This window comes from Canis lupus, chromosome 2 (assembly GCF_048164855.1).
Source record: "Canis lupus baileyi chromosome 2, mCanLup2.hap1, whole genome shotgun sequence".
Lineage (NCBI taxonomy): Eukaryota > Metazoa > Chordata > Mammalia > Carnivora > Canidae > Canis > Canis lupus.
In genome coordinates this window covers 26,777,452-26,797,240 of record NC_132839.1, presented here as the reverse complement: position 1 = coordinate 26,797,240, position 19,789 = coordinate 26,777,452, and the positions used below count along the sequence as shown (strand labels likewise).

The 19,789-nt window shown below is 34.1% G+C and overlaps 1 protein-coding gene across 9 annotated transcripts in view; it reads right to left on the bottom strand.

Annotated features, from left to right (window-relative positions):
• Positions 1-19,789, bottom strand: part of SSBP2 (single stranded DNA binding protein 2) — a 302,263-nt gene that overhangs the window by 183,001 nt on the left and 99,473 nt on the right. For 6 of the 9 annotated variants that reach the window (XM_072793414.1, XM_072793403.1, XM_072793436.1 and 3 more), the window contains 2 exons: positions 12,881-12,942; positions 2-86 (listed from right to left, as the gene is read on the bottom strand). In XM_072793414.1, coding sequence (XP_072649515.1) covers positions 2-86; positions 12,881-12,942 — 147 coding nt within the window. Of the gene's footprint in view, position 1; positions 87-1,312; positions 1,366-12,880; positions 12,943-19,789 lie in introns of all 9 variants that reach the window. The other 3 variants (XM_072793451.1, XM_072793481.1, XM_072793462.1) reach the window with 1 other exon arrangement.

Below are 19,789 nucleotides of genomic sequence, written 5' to 3'. Positions count from 1 at the left end.
CATAATCATGGAAGGCTTTTGCTTCACTTGAATGTTCACATGTTTCCCGTCTTTCTGGAGCTGCACAGTAGAGATCCCAAAATACACTAAAAAAGTAATTATGGTAACATTAAAAAAAATCATATAACACCAAAGGAGAGATCACAATTCCAAAAATTGAAGACATGTATTATTCTTTATATAAAAAGTGTTTTCTTCTTCAGGACAAATATTTCTTTAAAAGGTTTAAACTTAGAAAAGGTTCTTCCTGCAATAATAGGGTATAATCTAGCTATCTCTCAGAAATGCTAAGATTTTTTCTAAAAGGATAATTTTTAAAAATTTTAAACTGTCATTCTTAATTGTCTGTTTATATCACTTAAACACAATTGAAATAATTATAATGCTTTTCATAACTTTCCTATGAAGAATAAAAACAGTAAATAATATCCTAATTTAATCATTAAAGAATAAAGTAGTTCATTATTTTTTTCAAGATAATTTTGTCGTCCAACTGCCAGGCCAATATCCTGACCATTAAATCAGATTGTTCAAACAAATATATGTTCTTAAAATATCCTCTTGTTTGCCCTTGCAATTTCCAAAATAGGTTAGTAATTTTGAAAATTCAAAAAGGTCATTTCTCTTTTTTTCTGTCTATTCAAGAAAATGGGAATAAGCAAGGTGAAATTGGTTGGGAAAAAATAATTACCCTGCTTATAAATCTTATGTCTCTGATCATTCTTTCATCTGTAAAATTAAAAATGAGCATAACCAAAGGATTCAAAACTCAGGAAAGCAAATGTCTAGAAATACTGGAAACGAACAAAGGTAATTATACTGATCAACAGAAATCTTTTTTTATTATACATTTTTCACTCTACAAAAATTGCAAAGTAGACTAAATCAAGTAGTTAAGAGCACAGGTTTTGGAATAGGATATATCTCAGACAGAAGCCAGCCCTGCCAATTAATTACTAGCTCCAGTTGCCTGAACAAGTCAGAAACACAATTTCCTCCTCTATAAAATGGGGTTGTTGAGAAAATTAAATTATATAACATAAACAGAACATATGACATAGAGTAAGCATACTAGCAATAATATAATCAACACTGTGATTAGCTTGTATAAAAGCTTAATATGCATACATATTGTTAGGGCAGGTCATTGTACCAAGGGCACAGGTAACGATGGTACAATAAAAACTTGGTAAATTAAACCTGGCCTCTTTGGTTTGACCCTTAAAGACTCAGTCTGAATTCCTCTCTCCCCAGATAGAAGAAAACATTCTGTAGGCGTTATAATACAATGAGTTCAGTAAAATAAGATTACCTTCAAAGGTGAAAAATATGAATGATTGAACATTGGCATTTAATTTCAAGTTTCTACAATAAACAAGGAGAATAAAGAAAAAATAATTTGAGTAAACTTCAATTCTTTTAAGAGAAGGAAATCAGTTAAAAGTTGTGCTTGGCCTTCCTATCTCCCTTTTTGTATAAAAAGTGCAAGAATTACAGATATACAAAGATACAGCTAAAAATTTTCCACCTGCATCTAGTGTGTTATGAGTTATAGTATATTGCAATTATTCTTATTTTTCATGTTCTTAAGGAACTTCAAAGCTTTTAAACCAAAATTTCATAATGGTTGGTAATCTTTAAACTGTATTAAGTTTAATCATAGAATATTATGTGCAGAATTATAATACCTTAATATCTCTTCTTATTCACTAATTTTCTAGCAAATGTTAAAAGATCCCTCTTGAAAATTTTCACATTATCATTTTTAAAATGTTTCTTACAAAGTGGACTGGAAGAAAACCATTAATTTATAATTAGATTACATCCTAAAAGTTATTAAATAACTATAAATAAATGATTATTTATACATACATAATTAAATTGAGGTTTTACCCTAGAATAGTAACATTGTTCTATTTCTATTTTTTGGTTTCCCTGTATGGATTTAATCAGAGTCAAAAGTTTACAAGATCAAGATGAGGGATAATAAAACAATTTAATAAAATGGGATAACTTTATATGTGGTATATTTCTGACAATCCTACATTACCCATGTATAATCTCCTTGAATAAAGATTACGATACATACCCTTTGAAGACATTTACCAAAGAGAAATACACAGTTCTACAATAATAATTACAGATATTAATACTTCACTCTCAGTACTGGATAAAACAACCAGAGAAGATAAAAAGGAAATGGCAATTAAACAACATAATAAACTAACTTCTCAAGTGCAATTGAGGCATTTTCCAGGATAGGCCATAAGTTAGAGCATACATTAAGTCTCAAGATTTGAAAAGATAAGTAGATATACAAAGTATCTTCTTTGACCACAGTGGGATGAAGTTAGAACTGAATAACAGAAGGAAAACTAAAAAATTCACAAATTTGTGAAATTAATGCAAACTCCCAATGAATCAAACAAGAATCACAAGGGAAATTAAAAAAATACTTAAAGATGACATGAAAACCCAACATATGAAAACTTACGGGATATAGTAAAAGCAGTATTAGAGGGAAACTTAAAGTTATAAATATATTTAAAAAACAAGACAGATCTTACATCAACAACCTAACTTTAAAACTTAAGGAACTAGTAGAGCAAATTAAACCCAAAGCTAGTAGAAGGAAATAATAAAGATCAGAACAGAGATCAATGAAATCGAGAACAGGAAAACAACAGAGAAAATCCATAAATCAAAAGTTGGTTCTTGGAAAAGATCAATAAACTTGACAAACCTTTAGAGCTAGATGCTAGAAGGGGGGTGGGGGAGAAGCCTCAAATTACTAAAGACTCCACCAAAAAAATGTAAGAACTAAATAAATGGATTCAGTAAAGTTGCTGGATATAAATTCAAGATTCAAAAATCATTAAGTTTCTATAAACCAATAATGAACTGTCAAGAAGAGAAATTAAGAGAACAATTCCATTTACAACTGCACCAAAAAGAATAAAATACTTAGAAATAAATTTAACCATATGATCAAGCAATTCCACTTCTCGGTTTATATCCAAAAGAATTAAAAATCTCAAAAAGATATTTATACACCCAGGTTCATAGCAGCATTATTTACAACATTTAAAACTGGGAAGCAACCCCAGTGGAAGCAACCACTGATGGAGAAGACAATATAGTATAAAAATGCCACGGAATATTATTCAACCTTTAAAAGGAAGAGAATTTTAACATATGTACAACATGGATGAACCACGAAGATATTATGCTAAGTGAAATAAGCTAGTCTCTAAAAGACAAATACTATATGATTCTACTTAAATAAGATATGTATAGTAGCCAAAAATCATAAAGAAAGAAAACATAATGGTGGATGACAGAAGCTGGAAGGACAGGGAATAGAGAGTCACTGTTTAATGAATATAGAGTTTCAGTATCACAAGATAAAAAGAGTTATGGAGATGGATGGTGGTGATGGTTACAAACATTATGAATGTATTTAATAACACTGAAATACACACTTAAAATGGTTAAGATGGTGAATTTTATGTTTTGTGCATTTTGCCACAATTTGAAAAAACTGAGGGGAAAAAACACAACTTACCCCTAGCCAGCCTTTCTAGGTACCATTTTACATGACTAAAACAAATGTTCATTATGTTTTGTGTATTCAGAATCTCTAGTCCATCACTTCAAAGACTATATAGCTAAGGTGGCTACCAGAAAGCTATGAGATACTAATAATAAAGAATACTCATTATAAAAATAAGGTAAAATTTCAATTTAAAAAACCCTACTCATTAGCAGAGTTTCACAATTAAGTAAAAATAATCTGAAATAGGGCAGCCTGGGTGGGTCAATGGTTTAGCGCCGCCTTCAGCCTAGGGCCTGGCCTGATCCTGGAGACCCAGGATTGAGTCCCACGTTGGGCTCCCTGCATGGAGCCTGCTTCTCCCTCTGCCTGTGTCTCTGCCTCTCTCTCTCTCTGTGTCTCTCATGAATGAATAAATAAAATCTTTTTAAAAAATAATAATCTGAAATATGAAATTCAAAGTACAAAATTAGTTTAAAAGTTAAACAAAAATTTATTTTTCGAGCTATGATATTCATGTTAAACACATTTCATTTATTTTATAAGTATTTGTATGTTTTCACCTAAGAAGTGATCACAGATGGGAAATATACTTCAAAAGTTTATCTTTCCTAGAAAATTCAACCCATGTGTTTGCACTAATAAGCTGTTCATACAGTATATTGGGACTGCTATAATACCATCCTAATATTTGAAAAAATTATGTAATGTTAGTTATATCATAACAACAAAGCTTCATTGTGATCAACATGAGTTCACATTCTGCAATTAATCCATGCTTGGCTTTGTGGGACAGTAGACAAATCACTTAGTTAATTTAGAAAATAACAAGGTTAAGACCACTATAAACCCTTGATAAATTAAAATTTTAAACTATTATTTTTTTCTAATACTTTCTAATACTTCAAGTATATATTAATGCAAAATCTATGCAATATGCTACATCATATCCTGCAGAAAAGAAAAAAAAAAAGATATATAATCCATGGTATCAATGGCTGTATGTGACTGTGGATACAAAACTAGTGATGAGTTGAATTCAAAATTTCAACTCAATTTCCTATAGCACCTAAATACAACTCTGAAGAAGTTACATCTCATATGTCATCAAGACTTTACAAATATTCTGGGCAAATGCTTTTGGCTGATATTATGATAATATAACACTTATCATCTGAAAATGTGGACTTACGTCTTAGAGGAGAAATTAGGCTTTTTAAGTAGGTGAGATTCGTAACAATACTTGATTTGTTCTTAGCTGGAAGAATTTCATTAACTTCTTTAGTAGCTTTTTTGAGGTCCCACTGAACTAATTCCTTGATTCTCATTAGGACCGAGGGCAGATAATTCTATAATTCCAAAGACACAGACTTCCTCTTTCCACAACCAGAAATGCTAGTGGCTAAGGAGCTTCTCATTTGCTCTCACCTCTACATCTATTAAGTTTGATATAAAAATATAATCGTTGAAATATGGAAGATTCATCATTATGAGTAATGGTTTAGATTTACACAGTTTCTTTGTTTCTAAGCAGATACAAGTGAAAAACATGTGTTTTACAAATGAAGTAGTTAAAGGGGTCAGTCAGTTAAGTTACCTACTCTTGATTTTGGCTCAGGTCATGATCTCAGGGTTTTGAGATTAAACTCCGTGTGGGGTTCCATGCTCACCGTAAAGTCTGCTTTTCCCTCTCCCTCTGCTACTTGCCCTGCTTGCTTTCTCTCCATCTCTCTCTCAAATAAATAAATAAATAAATAAATAAATAAATAAATAAATAATTTTTAAAAATGAAGTACTCAGAGACTAAAACACAGGAATCAAAGCCTGCAAAATATTAATATCTTTGTACTGGTACCATTTATTATTATTAAAAATTTCCCCACATAAATCAAAGGAAAACACAAGATTTCCAAGTTGAGGATTCTCATCCAAACACCATTTTTCTTCTACTCTGAGGATGTGAGTGAAAGTGATTTCACTAGCTGTCAATATCTCTATGAAGTAAGGAAAGCAAAATAGTTGTCAGAAACGTCTACAAGGGCGAATAAACATGCCAGAGGGGTCCAGAAGATGGGACGCTAACATAATTATATAACCTTAATCCACTGGCCACATTCAGGACTTTCTGACAAAAATAAAAATAAAAAAGAAGGAAAAAAGAAAAAACCACAGGAGATATATATAATTTTGAGCAAGCCATGTTACCATAATTTCAAATCATTAATACCTAAGGAAGTTATTTCTCTTTGGCCTCAAAAATATTTTCAAAGAATCTTACATACTCATAATCTATACTGAAGAAAACTATCTATTCCTAACTTACATAAGAGTAGGGTTTTACATAAAATGTACATGTACCTGTTCATCACCTTAAAACTTCCAAATACATGTACTTGTCTTATTCCTTAGCATTATTTAATAATTTACAAGATGCAAGCATTATATCTTGTCCCACTATCATAAAATTCTCACAATACTCTTGGATTAATGATAAATTCATATTTTAAAGTATCATTAAAATAGCTTATGTGCTAAACTCAAGCATCATATACTAAGCATTATACATTCAGCATTTAATCTTCCCATTATTATTTTTTTTAATCTTCCATTATTATGCCTATTTGATCAATGAGAGAGCTGAAGCTTAAAGAGATTAAATAATTTGCCTAGAGGACACACAGTTGATTAGTGGCAGAGCTGGACCTGAACTTTTTAGTTCTTACATCATTTTACCTCTAATGTGAATATGGTATTAAAGAGTTCTCACTTCAAGATGGCTCATGCTGATTATGGGCAAGGTTATACAGCTTTGGCAGTCCAAGCAGTATCAGCTGTTATAAGTGTAGTAGATACCTGTCCTAGATAAGACAGCAAACATTTTGTTATCCTACCTTTGACCCTCATACTCCAACTCATTTCCTGAGTATCCTATGGCAACCACCCCCTCACCCTACATGCAGCTGCCAGTGATGCATGGATGCCTCAATATAGACCAGACTCAGAAGAGACGACTTTTCTGAGTCCCATTTTTATCTACTGTCTAGAATTAGCCACTCAGGATGTTCAAAAGGGAACTGTAATTAATGTCTTATTAATAGTGGGCCACTAAATTCTGCTCTGTGTTGAAGAAATATCATCTGTTACTGAGATGAGCACTGGTTACAATTCAGGAAATTTCAATTCTAATTCTAAATCTGACCTTGAGAAAATAGCTTTTTTCCATTAGTTTCTTTGTGTAAAAAGAGAGAAAATAATATCTGTTGTGTATTTTACAAGCTTTTATACAGATACAAGACATGGTATATGCAAAAGTACTTTTAAAAGAATAAAGGTCCTAAAAATATATTCTAAAAAATTCTCATAACTAGTATGGCAAGAAACAAAGAAATCTCCCTATTAATACAGTAAAATTAGCCCCAGTTTCATTTCTAATCCTTCATATTTAGTGGAAAATTCCATGTTATTTACAATGTCTTCTCATCACCAAATTTTCCTATTTTTTCATTCTTTTCCTATTCTCCCAGATACCTTTTACTTCTTCTTCATAACTTAACCATTTCTGTACTTTGCTTTCTCTCTCGCTAACACTTTTAATTGCCTTCTCACCATGATTATACTCCCATTTTAGTTGTCACCTGCATTGTCTTATATTGCTGTTTAACTTTTTAAAAAGTTTTTACTTAAATTCCAATAAATTAACATACAATGTAATACTAGTTTCAACACTTCCATACAATACCCAGTGCTCATCCAACAGGTGCCCTTTTTAGTCCCCATCACCTATTTAACCCATCCACCCACTCTATTTTAACTTAATCAAATAATTAGTTATGCAACGTCTATTATAGGCAAGACATACAAGAGGAGTAAGAACCAGTCTGCCGATGAAAATTATTATACCATTCTAGTGAGCCAGTTGGCTAATTCAGGCTTTTGTTTTCACATGCATAGCTATACCTGATGTCATCCATTAGATTCTAAAACCATTAGAATGCTAGTGTACTGTAAGATTTGACTTCCCATTCCCAGTGAAAAAACTGAATTCATGATAATCTTAGTTATTAGTATAATTTCCCTGCAATGTCATATATATTTAATTTCAGGATAAAAATACATGGGCCCAAAGTTATTTCCAAAAGTGTTTTACATATAAAATTAAGTAAGAATAAAGCATAATTTCTGCCATTAAAACATTTAATAGGAAGATTTAAGAAATGTCTATTTTAAAATTACACAAATTGAAAAAGACATTAATTTCGGGAGAAAGAAGTTTCTTGGCATTTCTATTTATGAAATTCATGGAAGCATTGGGAACTTTTATTAAAGAATACAAATGGGAAATACATTTTCAAAGGAAATTTGATCTGGGTACAAGTAATGAACATGGGAAGCATGAGAAATACTATAGCGCTGGGCAGAGTGCAAACTGGGAAAGAAAAAAAGTGCTAAGAGAAATTACATTTGAACAAGGAAAAACTTTCAGAAAATAAAATCACTTACTTTCCACTATCCATACTAAAGGCAGAAATCACCCCTCCTCTCCAAGCCCCTTGCCTCTCAGTTTCCCTGCATTTTTCTCCATTTTTGTGCATATTATTTCTTTCTTTAAAAAAAAAAAAAGATTTTATTTATTTATTCATGAAGAGACGCAGACAGAGGGAGAAGCAGGCTCCATGCAGGGAGCCTGACATGGGAATCAATCCCGTGTCTCCAGGATCACACCCTGGGCTGAAGGCGCGCTAAACGGCTGAGCCACTCCGGGCTGCCGCTGAGCCACCCCGGGCTGCATTCTCTTTCATACATCTCTAACCTCCCCATTCTTTTCATCTCAATCTATATGCATGCTCAAATTTATTCTATTTTAAAAAGAAAAATATTAGGTCCTGTTCTCTTGTTAATCCTGAAACTATTCCATGTGCCACTACACCCTTCAGCTATTCTCAGCAACCCTTGAGGTGGAAAATGAATTAGAGCAGCTTTCTGAATCTCACTTTCACCACTCCACAAAAACTCTTCTCCTCAGGACCACAAAGTTCACCTTCCTTCCCAATTCAGGAAAATCTCTGGGTCCTTTTACTTACACTTGCCGCAGAATTTAATCTCTGCATTAAATGTCCTACCTGGTTCCCATACATTATTCTCTCCTGATTACTCTTCTTCCTCTCCAATTATTTTCCTTTAAGACTGCTCTTCATCGGCCCAGGCTTAAATGTTGACTTTCCTCAGGATTCCAAACTCAGGCCCTGCTCTTACTTATTACACTGAGCCATTGAATCTATAAACATTCTTCGCCTATAGTATGGTCTGCACTAAGAATTTTCAAACCATTATGGACCTGTCTCTGAGCTACAGACGCATATCTCTCTCTGACTTTGTATTAGGACATTTCTATCTGAATGTCAGTTAGGCACCTCAAAATTTAACCTGTCCAAGATAAATTATGACCTTTCCTCCAAAGTTTGTTGCTCTTTCTATATTTCCTCTTCCAGTCAATGACATCACTGTTTGTCCCAAATCTAAAACCTAGGAAACTTCTTCACATCCCAACTATTCTACTTATTGTTTACTATCACCTTGCAACTACAATTACACTTGCCTTATAACTAGATTTTATCTCTGTTCTCAACTCTCTTCAATCCATTTCTATGTTGATGCCAAGTGAATATCTAAAAGCCCAAATCTAATCATGTCATGTACAGTGTTTAAAATCTTCATGCTTTAATCTAAAACTTTTGATGCATTTCAGGACTTCATAGTCTGGTCTCTGCCCTGGTCTTTATCCTTATATTCTATCACTTTATAGTACTGTACCTACAATTCAACTGAGCCAAGCTACCAGTCATTTCTTGGATTTACGATCATTCCTTCTGAGACTTGATACTAACTATTCCTTAACCAAAATATCCTTCCTTCATTCAACTTCCAGCTCACCTCAGATTCACTTTTTCTATAAAGCTTTTCCTAAATCTTACAAGCTGAAGTAAGCAATCCTCCTGAATTGCTATTATAACTAGTATATACCTCAGTTATAATACTTTAATTGTTTATCTCTCCTATACTTATTTCCTTGAGGGAAGCATAGTTTTATACTTTGTAAATATTTGATGAAGAAGCTTAAACAACAGGACAACTCCATTTTCAAATATTCTATTAAAAAAAAACAGAAGTGAGAACTCACAAAATTGCAACTGGTCCATCCAAAAGGGACCTTGCATTTGACAAAATGAGCAAGCAGTAAGTGCTAGAAGAATACACATTATACTATTCACCTGGATCTTAACAGCATTAACAGCTTCCTGAGTTAAAAAGAAAAAGTAACCCTTATGATAATCCCGAATCCCTAATCTACAGCACCTATGATAAAGTGAAGCTCTAAAGAATTACAGATTTAAAAAGTCAGGCATCTCGTATTGTCAAGATATCAGTTCTTCCCAACTTAATCTATAGATTCAATGCAATCTCAATCAAAATCCTAACAAGATATTTTTGCATATCAACAACTAATTCTAAAGTTTACATGGAGAAGGAAAGACCCCGAACAGTCAACACAGTATTAAAGAAGAACAAAGTTGGAAGGCTGATAATATCCAACTTATAATATATGACAGTGTGGTATTGGTGAAAAAAAAAAAAGACGATGCATCAATGGAATAGAAGAGAAAGCCAGAAAAGACCTACATATGCAGTCAAATGATCTTTGACAAAGGAGTAAAGGCAATGGAGCAAAGATAGTCTCTTCCACAAATGGTACCAGAACAACTAGACATCCACATGCAAAAATACAAATCTAGACAAAGACCTTATATTCACCACAAAAAAAATTCTTAGAAGATAACAGGAGAAAATGAAGGGGATGACTTTCATTATGGAGTGAGCTTTTTAGATACAACACAAAAAGGTATAATTTACAAAAGGAATAATTGATAAATTGAACTTCAATAAAATTAAAACCTTCTGTGATAGACAATGTCAAAAGAAAGAGAAGACAAGACATGGACTGGGAGAAAAAAATCTGAAAAAGACACATTTGATAAAGGACTATTATCCAAAATGTACAAAGAACTCTTAAAACTCAACAATAACAAAACAATCTGATTAAAAAGTAGGCCAAAGACCTGAAAACACACCTCACCAAAAGGGATATATGGATGGCAAATAAACATACTAAAAGATCCTCCACATGCACATGTCATCAGGGAAATGCAAATTAAAATAAAAAGATGACACTACAGATCTATCAGAATGGACCAAGTCTTAAATACTAACAATACCAAATGCTGGTAAAGCTGTGGAATAACAGGAATTCTCATTCATTGCTCATGGAAATGAAAATGGTACAGTTACTCTGCAAGACAGTTGGCAATTTCCTACAAAACTAAAAATATTCTTACTATAAGATCTAGCAATCATGTTCCCTGATATTTACACATACATGATATGTCCATACAAAAACCTACATATCGATGTTCATAACAGCTGTATTCATAACTGCCAAAACTTGGAGGCAACCAAAATGTCCTTCAGTAGGTGAATATATAAACAAACCCCAGTACATCCAGACAATGGAATATAATTCAGCACTAAAAATAAATGAGCTATCAAGCCATGGAGGGACATGGAGAAACTTTAAATGCATATTGCTAAGTGAAAGAAGCCAATATGAAAAGGCTACCTACTGTATGATTCCAACTAAATGTGGAAAAGGCAGGACCATGGAGACAGTAAAAGGACCAGTGGTTGCCAAGGGAGGGGTGTAAAAATGGGAGAAATGAAAAGGCAGAGCACAGAGGATTTTTAGGGCAGGGCAGTGAAAATACTCTGTATGATGCTATATTGATGGATCATGTCATTATACATTTGTTCAAACCCACAGAATGTACAACACCAAGAATAAACTGTAATGTAAACTATGGACTTGGGGTAATTATGAATGTGTCAATTGTATGTTCATCAGCTGTAACAAATGTACCATGCTGACAGGGGATGGTTAATATGGAGGAAGTTATGCCTATTTGGGGCAAGAAGGTATATGGGAAATTTCCGTACCTTCCCCTTAACTGTGTTGTGAAACTATTAAAAATTGCTCTTAAAAAAAAGATTCTAATGAAAAAGAAAGAAAATCAAAGGGACCTCCGAAACAGTTAACAACAACAAGAAAAGATCAAGCAGATTTAGGGCCCACAGATGAGGAGACTCAACTACATTCAGCAAACAGCTAAAGTTTTACAATCTAGATCTAGGTATCATAAATACATACTATGTAAAATGAAAAACTGACTTTTATAATATATAAGAGCTCAGTCTTAAACCCCAGGAAAACAGCACAGTGATAGTGCTTAACTGCAATAAACCGTTGATCCAAATACAGGAACAGCTCTGAGCCAAAGGACTGCACCTGTTCCTGCCATACATATGTGAGACAAACAAGGGAAACCCACAACCACAACTGATCGAGTGCGGTTCCATTCACCACAGAACTTCTAGTAAGGCATGTTTCCAGGAGAGAGGTTAAAAAGATGAAGGCATTAAATAACATACCAAGGAAACAATGTGCATGGCACAAGGAGAGCACTTTTGTTATTTTCCTTTTAAATAAGAACAGAAAATGCTTGTAATTGAAGAAATGCAAAAGAACATTCTACCCTAGCTTGTCCATGCAGATACCTGAACTGCCAACGCTGCTGCAGAAAAGTCACATATTTGGACATACTGGTTTTACAATGAAATTTCTAAGTTCTGTTATCAACTGGGCCTTCAATTAGTCTGATGGTCTTTTTTATGTTCCTACACAGTTCTATCCCTGAATCTATACTGAACTATTTCATGGTTTGTTTTTTTTTTTTTTTTTACTACTTTTCAGTGTCTTAAAAATTCACCACTACCTCCACTTTCAGTATCCTTAGGTTTAGATGAGATCATGAAGGTCTAAAAGCCAAGAAAGTCCTCACCAGAAACAAACCATACTAGCGGCTTGGTCTTGGATGTCCAGCTTCCGGAAGTGTGAGAAAAGAAATTTATGTTGCTTATGCCATGTAGTCAATGGCATTTTATTATGGCAGCCTGAGCTGACAAATACAGAATCATACTTACAGTAGGAGATTCCATATACCAAACTCAATTCCATCTTGACTCAACAGTAGTACCTTTAAGTTAAAGAACACTAATCTGGTTTTGAGCCTGACTTTTTTTAAGTGCTATCTTTCATAAAATAATTATTGAAAACAAAAGTAAATAAATAAAAAAGAAGTATGAAATCATAAACAAGTATAGTGCAAGACCACTGGAATATATCATCAATCTAATAAAAATGGAATAAAAGATACTTACCACCACCAAGAATGTAAGAATCCTGGTGGTTCCCCCAATGTGATGTTTTTTTCCCATCTTATCTAAAATGAATAAAAGAGATATTAAGTACTTTCCTAATAACACCTTTTCACACATATTACAAAACAATATTTTCCCATTTAAAATACTAAGGTAACATATAAGATTTTAATCATTTTCATATTATGCTTTATTCAAGTTTTATAAGTACTCATTTTACATAGGGATTTGTTGACTGGATAGTTTATGAGAGAACATGCCCATCATTACTTTCCTGAATTTGCTTCCCACTATGCCAGGATTTTCAGGAGAGACTTTGGGAACTTAAGGCACATCAAAATCACCATTATTAACATCACTATGAAAATCAGTTATCACTACTAACCCAGAAATTTGCAAATGACTGGACTTAATAGGTGCAGACTCCCAATTATGCCTTAAGGATTGAGTTCTGATCAGGAATAAATTCCTGATTTGAGAGGATGAGAGCAAGAAAGCATAGGTCTTCCATAAAATAAGATTTTAAAAAAGAGGGGTCCCTGGGTGGCACAGTCATTCATGTGTCTGACTGACTCTTGATTTCCACTAAGGTCTTGATCTCAGCAGAGTCTGTTTAGGACTCTCTCTCCTCTCCTCAACGTCCTCCTGTGTGTGCTATCTCTCTCTCTCTAAAATAAATAAATCAATCCTTAAAAAATATTTTTAAGAAAGAGTTCGAAAAAGATAGAGATAGGATGCCTAGGTAGCTCAGTGGTTGAGCATCTGCCTTTGGCTCAGGGTGATCCCGGATTTCTGGGATGGAGTTGCACATCAGGCTCCTTGCGTGAAGCCTGCTTCTCCCTCTGCCTGTGTCTCTGCCTCTCTTTCTGTGTCTCTCATGAATAAACAATTAAAAAAAAAAAAAGCAAAGAAACAAAAACGAAAAAAGACAGAGATATTAATTTTCCAAATGTGTCTATTTCAGATGAGTCGGAGTTCACTACAAAAAATTTAAAACAAGGTTGGTATCTCTCAAAAATTAAAATTTCTTACTAAATACTCTTTATAAATTGAATTTAGAAATTAGAAAGCTGGGTAGCTATTTATAAGCACTGATAGTGGTAAATAAAAAATAAAAATCTTTGCATTTAGGGAGACTATACTTTAGTAGAGAAGATAGACCATAAACAAAAAAAAAAACAAAAAAAACAAAAACAAAAACAAAAAAAAAAGGAAAGAAAGGGAGAGACTGTATTTATATTATAAGTAGAAGGTGACAAATGTAAGGAGGAAAACAAAGCAGGGAAGGAGGATAAAGAAAATAGAAAACAATAAGAAGTGAGCTATAATTTTAACTAAGGTGATCCAGAAAGCCCTCAAAAAGAATTTTTATGCAGGGGTGCCTGGTTGGCTCAGTCAGAAGAGCATGCAGCTCTTGATCTCACAGTCTTGATCTGAACCCCATGGTGGATGTAGAGATTACTTAAATAAATAAAAGAGCTACAGGAGAAATTCCAGGGATTAATGAACTTGAATTCATAAAGACTAAATATGAACAATGAGCCAGAATATGTTATATAAATATAAGCCAGATCCTAACTTGAATTCTCCTAAGAGTAACACAAATAATTTTTATATCTATACTACCTTTTATCTGAATTTCCATTAATTATTATTGTTATCTTCTTGGTTCACAGAAAAAAATAAGGAATGGTAGTATTTAGTGAGTCTGAGGATAAATAAAACTCTGATGTCCTGATGAAGTTATAATCTAATAAAAAACCTGTGTCTCATCTTTCTCTCAAGCTTTTCTCTTACCATTTTTTCACTAGTTGATGTCTTCTTGAAAGGGCATAATAATGAACCTCACAGATATGTCCCAGACACTTAAGCGTTCCTAATCCCTGGAATCATCCTAATTATAAGAACAGCAAGTTTTTTACAGTCCTCACCTTTCATCTCAGGTCATCCTAACTCAACAGATTGACTATTAAATAAAGCAGATAGCTCTACATTCAATTAAAAGGGGAATGTGTGATGACTTGGGTACAGTTAAAGTGGCATGACTAGGTCTCAATGCTGGACTATGCTGGAGGTAGGATCAGACTCACAGCCTAAATGAGTCCCATTGTGCTATAGCCAGTGCTTAGCAGTTTCCCTCCCACACTTCTACAACTTCCACAACCAACCATCATCAATTTCAGGAGATAAAGTAATCAAGGAAAATACCTACATGCTTTACATTCAATATGGACTTTTGTGAAAGGAAATCTACAAGTAAAGCACTTTTTTTTTTTGCATTTGTATTTTTTTAAGATTTCATTTATTTTTTTTTAAAGATTTTATTTATTTACTCATGAGAGACACACAGAGAGAGAGGCAGAGACACAGGCAGAGGGAGAAGCAGGCTCTACGCAGGGAGCCCGACATGGGACTCAATCCCAGGTCCCCAGGATCAGGCCCTGAGCTGAAGGTGGCGCTAAACCACTGAGCCACCAGGCTGCCCTAAGATTTCATTTATTTATTCATGAGAGACACAGAGAGGCCGAGACATAGGCAGAGGGAGAAGCAGGCCCTGCAGGGAGCCTAATGCAAGACTTGATCCCAGGATCACGAACCTGAGCCAAAGGTAGACGCTCAACCACTGAGCCACCCAGGTGCCCTGCATTGGTATTTTAAGCAGTATTACATCTTACTGGTTCTCAGAGAAGCTCAAAATGCTTCCCATACATCAACTTTTCCACCCTTATAATAACCTTTACTACATAAAGTTTACATTTCTTACTTTAAATTCCAAGTATGTGACAAAAGCAGCTAAAACTTTGGCCCATCATGTTGAAAATAACACAAAAGCCATCCTTTTATAGTTACTGAATAAACAATAATTAACATTTTAGGTATTTCCAAAGAAGAAATGGTTCTACATAGGAATATGTTTCCATAGTGAATGGTATTTTTTGCCTCCAAACTCATTACTACAGTAGGTATTACTAGTTTATAGGAAGCATGAGATAAGGCTAAGGAAAACAGAATTCTGAGCTATATAAAACTAAGGCACATTCATTGTCACATTGTTAGAAATGATGAAAATTAGAAACTACCTGAAAACATCCACCAACTGTGAATGTAAAATAAATTTTGATACTTACATATTATAGAAGTATGCAATCATTAGAAAGAATATGTCTACATGCAAAGGAAGCCATGTCATATTGGATTTTTGAAGTTGGAGATTTGGAAGATTAGAGAACAATATATATAGTATAAACCTTTATCTTTTTAATGATTTTTTTATGGGAGGGAGGAAGGGGCAGAGAAAGAGAGAATCTTAAGTAGGCTCCACACCAAGCACAGAACGTGACATGGGGCTCAATCTCACAATCCTGAGATCATGACCTGAGCCAAAATCAAGTTGGACACTTAACTAACTGAGCCAGCCAGGTGCCCCTAAACCTTCTCTACTAAAGAAAAATATTGTGTATATATGTATGTGTGCATTTGGTGTATATATATGTTAAAGAAATCATACCAAACTTAAAACTATTATCTCTGGAAAAGGGTAAAGGAAGATTCATATCTTTCTATGTAGTTTATTTTTTTTAGCAAAATATGTTTTAATGATAGATATGGCTAGGGAATGGCCTGAAAATATCTCTAAATATCAATAGTCATTATAGAAACAATTCTTCTATTTATGAAAAGGCATTTTCTGTTGTATTGAATTTCATGGGCTTCAGGCTTTTTTGGGTATCCGAATGATATCTAGGCAAACGATTTCTCTCTCTATTCTATTTTTCCTTCTTCTACTCCCCCAGCTCCAATATGTATTCTTCATACTAGAGCTTTTTGTTGTTGAATCTCCACCTCCCTTCCTTCTATCATTTCCCCAGATAAAAGCTGTATTCTCCTATAACTTACAGATAAATCTCAATGCCCATTCCCACTGCCATATTCTACATTTTAGGGCCTTGTCTGTGATTACTCTGTGTTTCTACAATATGACCTCGCATTTCCAGCATTTCTATGTAGGTGGAGAGCCAAACACTGAATGAACAAAAAGTATATTGGTAAGACATGCCATATAGTTTATAAATGATAATTATAATTTACAAATAACTCATACTATCTAATATAGCAATTCTTCTTCTAGGAATTTATCCTATAAATATGGTCATGTGTGCAAAATTATACACATAACAATTTTCAGTAAAGCACTGTTTATAATTGCAAAAGACCAGAAACAACCTAAATGTCCATTAGTAGGGGGTTGGTGAAATAGATCATGGCACATTTCATAGAATAAAATACCACCATAAAAATAATTATGAAGTTTCATGAGCTAATATAAAACAACTGAAGTCAAACAAATGAAACAAACATCAAAGCATGTAACAGTGTGTATAATAAATTAGTACTTGTATAAATAAAGAAAAAATAATATACATACACACACAAATACAGGTACCCTCCTGCTTAACTTTACATCATTATTTACTTCCGGTGAGGTCTACCGGTAATTTACCTATTATCTCTCAGCCCTACATTCACCCTTCTTTGTCCATTCTACACTAGGTGCTGGACATTTCCTGGTTTCCTGTTCAGTTCTGCCATCAGAAGGATACTAGCTGGAGATGAAATGGCAAGAGTAAGAGAAGCTTCCTGACCCTGGCTCCAAAGTGAAATAGTTGCTGTTTACAGCAGCAGTAGCAGCAGTAGTTACAGTAGCTATAGCAGCTACAGCATTGGACAGTTCTGGATGTCAGCAGCTCCTTTTCAGAAGTTCCAGGCTTGTCTATGTGGGACTTTTTTGAATGATCCAGATCCACTTCCACAGCATCTCCAATAGCACAGCAGGAAGTTGGAGGCTCATAGGCTCCAAACTTTCCAGAGTTTTCCTAAATCCTTTCATACTTCTTGAGAACCAATATTCAAAAAATGTTAATACCAAAAACGGATAGATAGTTCCTGTGTTAAGAACCTGTATACCTATGTATTCGTTTGTTCCTAGACAAAATTCCTAAGCCTTCTAATTTAGATATAACCTACCATTCCTGCTAATTTTCTAACATCTTCCATGTACATAGATGCATCTATATACTAAATTAAATGTTAAAAAAGGAAGGAGAATTACATTTTAATTTTAAAAATTAACTGAATAGACATATAACAGAAAGAAAAATCTGATCATACTTTAAAGCAGATAATGTAATACTGTGCTATCCAACATGGTATCCCCTAGTCACATGTGGTTTTGTACATTTAAAATTAAGTTTAAAATTAAGAGTGAATGTTCCTCATTCACTCTAGCCATTTTTCAAGTGCTCAATAGCTACATGAGACTAGTGGAGAACTTAGTAGATGCACAGATTAGAATTCATCTCCTAATCACAGGAAGTATTATTGAGTAGGCGCTGCTCTCTTCTAGAAGGTAGAAGTCCTCTTAAAGGCTACGTCCAGGTGAGACACTGGGCTGCTGAGATACACGTCCTACTTGTGCATATGATGTCTTTTATTGGGAAAACTCCCTGACGGAGCCCTTCTATTTTTGTTTTTATTTTTTGGCCTAGAAAGGTAGAGGCCCCTAGGAATGGTTGGAAAGTTGAGAATGAATGCTTAATCTGTCACATAATAAAATAACAAGAATTCAGAAGGCTGCTGATAATATCCCAGGAAGAAGACATCTGAGGAGTCTGGGGGGATTCAGAAAAGGAGACAGTCGGAGAAGTTGTAAGGAGGCAACAAGACAGAAGGCAGGTGGGAGCCCTCAGGTAAACTGCTAGTAAGAAATTCCCATAGCAAGGAGACCAAAAAACTTAAGAATAGTTGTGTTTAATATTCAAGTTGATGTTGTTGCCTGTACTGTACAAGGCTGAATACCATTCAGTTTCCCTCTAATCTTCAGTAAGAATCTTTTATACACAAAAGCAATGACTCAGTGAAGCTTGGAGGCTATTGGAGAAACATGAAACTTCAGACAAAGAACAGGTAGCAGCTATAAGGAGAAGCAGTGAGGCTGTAATACTTGGTGGGAGTAAGAAATTACAGCAAGAAAACCTCCAGCCCCCTCTTTCCCTAGTACGCCCTGGAGATGTTAGAGGGGACAAGTGGGAAGCTGTAGTATTAGGGAATAGAGCTGGAGCTGTTTTGATAGGAAAAGTAATCCCAGGAAATAGGAGGATTGCAGGCCATCCAAGTGACAGATATTTGGAGTATATATGTACACATAGAACATATATTTAGATTTGTACTCCAGTATAGAAACTACAAAAGGTAAAAAAGAATTGGTCAAGAAGTTTAAAATTAACGTTTTGAGTATGTATTACATGCTAGGCCCTTCTAAGCACTTTATAAGTACCAACCCATTAAACCTCAGCACAACTTTAAAGTATCATTACAATTATCTTCCTTTTATAATTAAGAAAATTCAGTAACTAAATAAGATGTAGAAGATAATTCAAACCCAAAGTCTTACCTACCATACAACGTTGCTTCCAAACTAAAGTTCAAGAAACTGTTTAAGAAATTGTTATTTTTCTCTTTTCAGTGAAAGATAAATAGAACTTTGGAGTCTCTGAGGTTCAATAAGATAGCATTCCTAATAAAATTTGAAGAACCAATCTGTTAGATGTTTTTAAGCTTCTACTTCTGGCTAACTTACTGGCTAATTTACGGCAAATAAGGGCTATTAATATAAACAATGTAAAATTCTTAAGAAGGAAAAAAATCTCAGTATTATTTTAAAGATTTTTATTTATTTATTCATGAGAGACAAAGAGAGAGAGAGAGAGAGAGAGGCAGAAACAGAAGCAGGCTCCATGCAGGGAGCCCGATGTGGGACTCGATCCTGGGTCTCCAGGATCAGGCCCTGGGCCAAAGGCAGCGCTAAACTGCTGAGCCACCCAGGCTGCCCCTAATCTAATTCTTAATTAT